Consider the following 9,983-nt stretch of genomic DNA (forward strand, 5'->3'; position numbering starts at 1 on the left):
CAAAATGACAGTGGTAATTTTGCATGGTGTAATAGAAAGAGACCAGTTTCAACAATGTGGTGGTGACGTCTTTCAGCTACATCATTTTGTTTCAAAGTATGTGGGGGAGTGGTGAAGTGAGATATGCCATGTTGTTTGAGATATGGAAGGAGTACAATATATTCACAACCATTATTTGAGAAGAGGGAGACTAAAGGGGTGTGAAAGTATTTTTCGACTAATGTCTTGAATTGAGGAAACAAAATGGAGACATATAATTTTCGTTTCATAGGGTAGAACCATGTATATCTAGAATAAAAAAATATCACATAGTAGGTAAAGCCATCGTTTGAGGATTGGACCGGGACCCAAACATTAGAGTATATAAGTTGCAAAGGTTTGGAAACATGAAATGAGTTTTCACCAAAAGGCAATTTATGGCTTTTATTAATGGAGCATGAATCACAATGAAAAGGAACAGTGGACATGTTATTGTAAGAAATGCCTAAAGTCTTAAGTAAGCGCTTTAGAACTTTTATTGAAGGATGTCCAAGCTTGTGATGCCAAGGGAGAAGAGACCTGGTGGAGGTTGTGGTAGAGTTGATTTGTGACAAATGACGAAGGGAGTTGATGGCTGCATAGTAGACATCATTGACGTTTATTCCCCGCATGAGAGGCGCCCCCGTATGAAGATCCTTAACCAAAAAATGATAGGGACAAAATTCACCCAAAACATGGTTAGATTTGCAGAGCTTCGCTAATGATATAAGATTATTTTTTAATTGAGGAAAAATAAGAACATTATGTAAATGTAACGGCCAAGAACGAGATGGAAGTGATGTGTGATCGGTTTGAGAAATGGGCAGAGTTGTACCATTGCCAAGCACTATTTCATCCGGTACTCCTAAATCTGATAGAGTGTGGAATTGGGATATGTCGGAGGCTACATGATGAGACGCCCCACTATCAAACATCCATGGTGGAGTCGGTGAAGAAGATGCAGCCGTGGAGTAGTTGACCACGGGAGTTGGTTGGGAACCCGATGAGATAGTAATATTGTTTTCTCGTAGAAAACGGGCTAATTTTCTGCAATCTTTTTGCGTCATGACGTGAAATGTTGCAAAATTGACAAAAAAAAAAGATTGTTACGATTATTGTTAAAATTAGGTCCGTTATTTTGAGGTTTGTTGTTTTGTTGCCCATAGTTATTGGACCGATGATTGTGTCTAGAATCATATCTCGTGCGTATAGTGAAGCGCTTCTGTGTGTGGTTGACGGTAGCAATGGTGGGTGTCGACATGATTTCTTGAAGCGATCGTTCATAATCAACAAGTTTGGCGAAGAGATTAGAGAAGGTGAGTGATGTATCCCTCACTTTTAGGCCAGCGGTGATGTGCTTGTAATCTCCTCTAATTGAGTTAGGATGTGAACGATTAGTTCTTCTTCTTCTTCAATTGGAGCTTGTGCGAGGGCAAGTTCATTAGTGATTCCTTTCATCTTGTGAAGAAATTCTATCATCGGTCTGGAGTTTTTGGGGTTCCTGGCGAGTTTGATTTTAAGGAGCTGATGCGGGGTTGAGAGGCGCTAGCATGACTGTCTGTCAACCATTTGAATGCCTGACGAGCGGTCTATGCAGAGGAGACAATGGTTTGGATAGTTTCAGAACACCAACCAAGAAGTGCACCATGAAAAATTTGATCCTGGCGGTACCATGACTTATAGAGTGGATTGGGCTTGTTGTCGATTCTCTTTGGCGGTGGTTCAGTTAAGTCCTGAGCGTATTTGTCAAGATCAAGGCCGATTAAAGTGGACATAACCTGTTGTCTCCATACAAGGAAGTTGGTTGATGTGAACTTAATTGGAAAATGAGTGTGTGTGGTGATTTCAACAATGGTGGTCATGTTGAAGTGGGAGATTGCAACAAACTTTTTGGATCGTGAAGGCTCAGAGGCCATAAAAGGTTTAGAGAATATTGCAATTGAATTTGTTACGAATTACATTCTTTGAGTGCCCATTTTAGGCATAATACATCAAGGTAAGAGAGTAATTATAGGAGTGATTACATGAGCTATGAATGGTAAACTATTGTATACAATAAATGATGATACACGTTCCTTTTATGATGATTGTGATGATCTGTCACTTATAATTGGTAGCAAAGTATGCATACCATTAGCAGGAATATCATTTAAGTTCATAATTAAAAATATCACAATCAGTAAATGTAGGTTCATAACCAGAATGTCTCAAAAGGAAAACTGAAACTATTCCTACACCAATGCTCAGAGCATAATTACAATCGTTTAAACTAATAATGAGGCCACTTTGTAACTTCATCTCATAGCTTAATGGCCTCAATAGGTGCTTTTGTTTTGTTGTCAACATATGAGTCCAATTCACATATGTTCAGTTTCTTATTTATTTATTTATTTATTTTTCTAAATCCCTATAGACTATTATAAATGCAAGTTACATAATTTGTATGAAATACACATGAACTAGATGAAAAAACATGTAATTATATCATATAAACTGTTAATTTTATATATGATTTGAGAATGATATACCGACGAATATTGATTATAACTATTGGTAATCAACTTTGCTTTCAAAAATATTATGAGAGTTCACAATTTATAAAACTATATAAAATTATATTTCGTAACGCCATTATTTTGTTTTGATTGTTTTTATAACATTTATTGACTCATTATAGTTTTAAGTTGCTTATATATATAAACTATAAACTATTGGCCCATTTATATTATTTACATACGAGTCTCAAAATCAATAGAATGCTCCTGAAGTGAACAGTGAATAGGTGCTTAATTATATAATTTATTTAGCCCTTAAATAGCTGAAAAATATAACCTTTCGCCTTGACCTTGATGAACATTTATGTATGCATGGTTGAACGAAACATTGTGAATGTGTAAAAAATTAATACCGGCACATGTTTAACGACTATGATTTGGTGGTGACAATTGAAAGTGACTTAATTTAACATCATGAACAATAAAATGTTTTGAAAAAAATGTAGCGGGGGTTCTACATGTCAGAAGAAACATATCGATTTTATTGCAAGACCGCTAATATAATTTAGTGTTATCACTTATTTGTAGTTATTTTATTATAATCCGAAAAGATACCGGTTAATGGATATACACTTCTATTTTATATGATCATTTTAGTGAATAACTCTTAAATAAATTCATTTTATCTTCTTATCAAATAAACTAATTTTATTTAATTGTTTTTTAATTATTAAATAATAAATTATTTATTCATTTATTCTACTTTGTAAATATAATTTATCACATAATATATTATTTGTTTTCATATACTTTTATCGCTTTTATTGTGGGTCATAATGTCATATAGTCCTATATATAGTTAGCAATTGTATCTTGCATATGATATCCTACACGAAATTTTTAAACACAGATGCAATATCATCATTAAAACAAGTGAGAATATATTTCCCTTTCAAACACTTTCCCGAAACCTCATTCAACACTTTATGAATCATAGAAGTACCACATCATGAATATCTAATATATGCTATAAAACTTACTTAATATTATCATAAATTGAGCATATAACAATAAATTCATTTTTCTATCGTCAATTTAGGATTTCGTGCAACAAGAGTATAAAGCCTTAACTTTCATCTTCACAACCTTAGCCCACATTGCATAAGTGAATGAAAACTGAATACACATCAAATGATATGATACAAATTTGAAAAATCATCAAAGCACTTAGAGGTTTTAGATCATTATTAATATAATCTGTTATGGCACAAATGGTTATATTATTTGACTCGCATCATATGTTAAAACAACTATTGGTTCATTTTATGTTTGTCAATTTCTTCATTCATGAACTCAGGGTAATATGAATCATTGTTTATTGACAAAACTTCAAAAATGGTCCCTGTGGTTTCCGAAAATATCAAATTTAGTCCCTAAGTTCAAAAAAGCTCACAGATGGTCCCTGTGGTTTCAAAACTTTTAACAAATGGTCCTTCCGCCTAACTCCGTCAGCTTTTTACCGTTAAGTGAAGGGCATTTTCGTCATTTCAATGCACAGGGACCATTTATGAGGTTTTCTCTATTTAACAAAAAAAAAGAAAAAAATATATAATTATTTAATTAAAGGGCCCCACCCTCTCTCTCTCTCTCTCTCTCTCTCTCTCTCTCTCTCTCTCCCTCCCTGACCACCATTGAAGCTACCACCAAACATCATTCCCCTTCCTTCTTCTTCACTTACAACCAAGAACCACCATTGCCGACCACTAGAGCAGCTCCCTCCTCCCCTCCCCGCTGCCATGGTAAAAACCCACCACCACCGTGTTTATTTTGTCGAGTACAGCAGCCCCAAACATCGCCCAAACATCTCCGACCCTTACTCCTTCATCCCCTTGTCTCTCACGTGTCGACCTTACTGGAAGAAATAAACAGAAGCAGCGGGAGTCGCCGGAGCGAGCACCACCGGCTGCCACTGTCGTTTTCAGCCCACTCCGCCATCCCCCTGTCGTGATCCACTGCTTCGACCGCCTTCTTTCTTTCCTTGACGAGCGATGCCAGACAAACCCATCAGAAGAGTAGGAGGTGGTGGATCCCCTGCCGCTGCTACCCACATGGGTACGAGGTGTTTGTTGCTGTAGGGAAGGGAGGGAGCGGAGATGACTACCTCACTGTAGGAGTCGGGGTAGAAACATCAACAAGGTGGCATCGGGTAGTGGCTGTGGGCGGCGATGGCGGCTCCGACAGACTCCTGCTGTTTCGTTTTGGGCTTCTGGTTGACGAAACTGTGAGTGGAGATGTAAGTTCGATTTGCTACATTTGATTTTCGATTTGTTGGGTTTTCACAAAATCATAACAGGTTCCAAAATCATAACTAGTTCAAAATCGAAACAGCCGCCGACTTCATCTTCCATGGGTTAAAGTTGCTATTAATTAGCTGGGTTTTCTCATAGGCTTCGTTTTTGGGTCTTCGATATGTTATGTCTGCCATTCGTCTTCTGGGTTTACACAAATGAAGATGGAGGAAGTTGCAGGTTTTATTTGAGAGAGAGAGAGAGAGAGGGTGGGGCCCTTTAATTAAATAATTATATATTTTTTTCTTTTTTATTTTTTAAATAGAGAAAACCTCATAAATGGTCCCTGCGCATTGAAATGACGAAAATGCCCCTCACTTAACGGTAAAAAGCTGACAGAGTTAGGCGGAAGGACCATTTGTTAAAAGTTTTGAAACCACAGGGACCATCTGTGAGGTTTTTTGAACTTAGGGACTAAACTTGATATTTTCGGAAACCACAGGGACCATTTTTGAAGTTTTGTCTTGTTTATTAATACGTTATGATGTAAATTTAAATATACAACAAGTGGTTCAGGTTAGGGTTTCCACATAGGTTTATGTTATAACATGTTTTGGTTTAGAGCAAATTACATATAAAAAAAACATTATATTTAGACTACTTTGTGTATAATCAGAATCAAAATATTCCACTAAAATCATAAAATCATGACAATTTTGTATAATGGTAACCATTTTAACTTTCTACGGATAAAAAACGACTAGCATGAAAAAAAATGTCATATCTTTAATTAAAATATATATTCTAATTCATATGATTAATTATTAAACCCCAAAAAATAACAATAAAATGAAAAAAAAGAGTTATTGTGGGACTGGTTCCACTTCCAATTGTCCCATTCTCATTATAGGGAATTCCTTAGCAGCTAAGCTGCCCCCGCTCCACTTCCATTAAAGCCAACTTATTGTGTTTGTGTTTACTTTCTTCTTTATTCACTTTTCCAAAATAATAAAACAGCCATAAACTAATTGATTCACTTTAACTTTTATTATTTATAATTATAAAAATACAAAAACAGCCAGTTAGTATTTATATTTATTTTAACTTGAACAGTGAGACGGAGGCTGTAATTTGTTAAAACCTATCAATTTTTTTTACTTAGGGACCAAAACTGAGAGTTTGACCAAACGACAGGGACCAAAACTGTAATTTACTATCACTTGACCGGCTTTAGTATCCATCATGGTTTTGAATCCGCACAACCAACGTAAAGAAAAAGTCTATGCAAGAAAAGAAAAGAACGACCTGTTCAAACAATCATTAACCATATCACATCAAACAGCATCACCAGTTATAAATAACCTGCAAATTTAATCCATCTTCAACCTCTGTTCAATTCGTCATCTATCTTGATCGCTGCTATGCAGTCTCCTTGCTTCAAGGAAGTCGAACAAGTATGCTCCCATGGCTGCTGCTCCAACCCCCTCCTCTTCGCCCTCCCAGCCACCACCACCACCACCACTGAAAAACGAACCAGCACATCATCAGCTTGTCGGAAAAACTTCGCAAACACAACCACCATCTCTTTCTTCGCAAACACTCATTTCACCGATCATGAATCCCTTCCTTCTTTCAAAGAATCACTCGCCACTTTCACACGGACTTATCCCAAGTATTCCGATACTGCCCGAGTTGACCGAATGAGAGGACAAGAATACTACCATCTCTCGCTCTCCAACCGTATATGTCTCGATTACATCGGCATCGGTCTTTTCTCCCATTTACAGCTTCAGACTCATCACCCAGTTTCACCTTCTTCGACTTCGAGTGACTTACACTCCGATTTCCCGTTCTTCAGTACAATTTACAAGTCTGTGAATCTTAAGACGCAGTTGGTTCATGGAGGGGAAGGGTCGGAGTTTGAGGCGTCGTTTAGGAAGAGGATCATGGAGTTTATGAACGTTTCGGGTGATGATTATTCTTTGGTTTTCACTTCTAATAAGTCATCGGCTTTCAAGATCGTGTCTGAGGCTTACCCTTTTCAAACGAGTCAGAAGCTGTTGACGGTTTATGATTACAAGAGCGAGGCTGTTGACGCCATGGTTAGTGCTTCCGAGAAACGTGGAGCTAAGATCATGTCGGCGGAATTTAAGTGGCCCAGAATGAGGATTCATTCTGCGAGATTAAGGAAATTGGTGGAGAGGAAGAGGAAGAAGAAGAAAGCGAGGGGTTTGTTTGTGTTCCCTCTTCAATCTCGAACGACTGGAGCTAGTTACTCGTATCAATGGATGAGCATGGCGCAGGAAAACGGGTGGCATGTATTGCTTGATGCTTGTGCATTGGGTCCAAAAGACATGGACAGCTTTGGGCTATCACTCTTTCGACCTGATTTCCTTATTTGTTCATTCTACAAGGTATTTGGGGAAAACCCAACTGGATTTGGATGCTTGTTTGTCAAGAAATCGATGATACCGATCATGGAAGATTCAACGTCTGTGGGGATTGCCACTCTAGTTCCTGCAAAAAACTCATCGTTTCAACCAGATGAGGAACATTCATCTGGTTCAGATTTAGAACTTCAACAACATCAAAGTTTCCTCCAAACCCCGAATCAGATCGTGATCCATGACCAAAAGAAGAAAAATTTAGAGATCGAGTATAGAGGATTAGATCATGTCGATTCATTGGGATTAATGCTGATCAGTACGCGCACCAGGTGTTTGATAAATTGGCTGACTAACGCCCTAACAAAATTACAACATCCCAACACCGAAACGAAGACACCCTTGGTCCAAATCTACGGTCCAAGAATCAGATTCGATCGCGGACCTGCATTAGCCTTCAACGTTTACGATTGGAAAGGGGAAAAAGTGGAGCCGGCGCTCGTGCAAAAACTCTCAGATCGAAACAACATCTCTTTGAGCCAAGGGTTTCTGCAACAGATATGGTTTGCAGACAAGTATGCCGATGAAAAGGAGAGACTGATCACCACCAAGAAGACTAAAGGGGGCCAGGAGATCGCTGTGGTGACTGCTGCCATCAATTTTTTGGCTGATTTCGAAGATGTTTATAGATTGTGGGCGTTCATTGCTCGTTTCTTGGATGCTGATTTTGTCGAGAAGGAAAGATGGAGATACACAGCTCTCGACCAAAAAACCATTGAAGTGTAACAACTAACAACCAATGAGACTTCAATTGTATACTATTTACATTATTTCGAAGCACTCTTACTTATTCAATTGAACATTTCTTATAAATATATATTTTTAAAAAACCTAATATAACAATTCTGAGGATGCAAAATAAATAGTCTCTAATACGTCTATTATTGTCTCAAGCATCATTTCTTTGTGCTTCATAACGGAAGCTATACAAATATACAATGATCATACACTTGTTGAATATATATATATATATATATATATATATATATATATATATAACGTGTCTGTAGATGGCCCAGTTGCAACATCCTCTCTGCTCTATGGATGATAACCTTTACTTTAATGGATTTTAAAAAAGATATTTTGCTCCTTTTATCAATATAAGCATTGTACTTTATTTTTACTATAAAAGCAATTTACTTGCAATTATTTACCCCTAATTATAGTCTATTACAATTATTTTAATGATGGCAATATGATAGCTACGAATAGGGGCAATGTAATTTCATTTCATTCAGAGATAACGGCAAAATATAACGAATAAAGTACAATGCTCATATTAGCAATAAAATGGAAGTATATTCTCTACTACATGGAAACAAAATAACTTAACATGGAAATGTAAGTTTGTTGCTTTATGGATAAAAAAATAAAGTGTATTTCATATATTGGCACGAATTGTTAATTACATTGCTATTCCTTTCTATTTGCCTCGTATTAAAGATATTGGAAGTAAAGTATGTTTAGAGGCATTGTACTTCAAATAATCTACACATTATAGCATTTTACTTTTAATTTGTAGACAAGGTACTTCAGAAACTCTAGCCAATTATAGTATTAAAATTGAATAACATTAGTATTATTGGATAATTTTTTAAAGTACCGAATAAAAGATAGTTTTTCAAAGTACATAATGATTTAATACGTTAGGCAAAAAAAATTGGGTTAGTATTTCAAGACAGTAATCATTTACTTATTTGTTATTGTTTTACTCCCAAGTTAGCTCACATTAAAATTGTTGAATGTTGTGAAATTTGTCTTTTTATTCTATAATGGAATGAAAATTGTAATATAACTCTTGTAAGAAATATTTTAGTGAAACAACTCTTGTAAGAAATCCATAATTTAATTCAAATGAAAGTTTTTTTATTATAAAAAACAAATGTTTTTACTAAAATCTTGTAAGGAATCCATATGTTTAAAAATTTTAAACTTTAATTCTTATCGTCTATTATAGATCCTTAATCTTGGTATATGTTGATGTGTGAGCATAGGAAAGACTTATTATATAAGAGAAGAAAACATTAAAAGAAGTAATATGTAATGTTCGTAAATTCGAGCAAGACAATTAAGATATATTATGTATTATATTAAAAGAGAACCCCCTAGCAAACATTTCTCTGTTCTGATAGGTGGATTTTTTTATTTTTTTTTTCATTTTCTTTTCAGTGGGTTTTGGTCCACAATAAATCTTCTCCGATTTATTTTTTACGCTGCTCTACCTCTTTTTTGTTTTCATTTTCCCCAGTTCTTGGTTTTAGAGCATTCTTTTACACGTGTTGGCGTAGGAATAATTACCTGCTACATGTTATCATTTCAATTTTCTTTTGTTGCTTCTTCCCGATTCTTCCACCACCATATGGGCTCCTTACTTCACCAATTCCTTCATCGTCTCCATTGATGAGTTCACAGAATGCTCCTCAGGACGACGATTACAATCGATAGAGCAACATGGCGACTCCGTCCGGCGGCCGTCTCACCATCCTCAACGCACGACAACCCAACAATGGTTTTTGGTTACCTTGGGTTACATCTGCTCTTTGTGACCTGTCGCCCCATTGGCTTACCATCCCCAACCCACAAAATAACCTTGAATGTCCCATATAAGGTAGTTTTCGGTTTTGGTGTGGTCCTAGGCATTGAGTTTTTGGCCTTGATGGTCCCTAGGTTAGTGATTTCGGTCTTACTTTGTAACGTCCGTAGATCAGGGCTAGTCAATTTAGAGACGATAAGCGTCA

General features: G+C 36.4%; 1 protein-coding gene across 1 annotated transcript; it reads left to right on the plus strand.

Moving 5' to 3' along the window:
* Nucleotides 1-6,075: 6,075 nt before the first annotated feature.
* Nucleotides 6,076-8,040, plus strand: LOC145069086 (Pyridoxal phosphate (PLP)-dependent transferases superfamily protein). Its single transcript, XM_079016060.1, has one exon. The coding sequence runs from the start codon at nt 6,223-6,225 to the stop codon at nt 7,969-7,971; it is 1,749 nt and encodes a 582-aa protein (XP_078872186.1). The 5' UTR covers nt 6,076-6,222; the 3' UTR covers nt 7,972-8,040.
* The last annotated feature ends 1,943 nt before the right edge of the window (nt 8,041-9,983 follow it).

This window comes from Lactuca serriola, chromosome 8 (assembly GCF_051521515.1).
Source record: "Lactuca serriola cultivar US96UC23 chromosome 8, Lser_US96UC23_V15, whole genome shotgun sequence".
Lineage (NCBI taxonomy): Eukaryota > Viridiplantae > Streptophyta > Magnoliopsida > Asterales > Asteraceae > Lactuca > Lactuca serriola.

What these genes read in the sequence shown, in the direction of transcription:
- LOC145069086 (XM_079016060.1), top strand. Translation starts at nt 6,223, where the DNA reads ATGCAGTCTCCTTGCTTCAAGGAAGTCGAACAAGTATGCTCCCATGGC.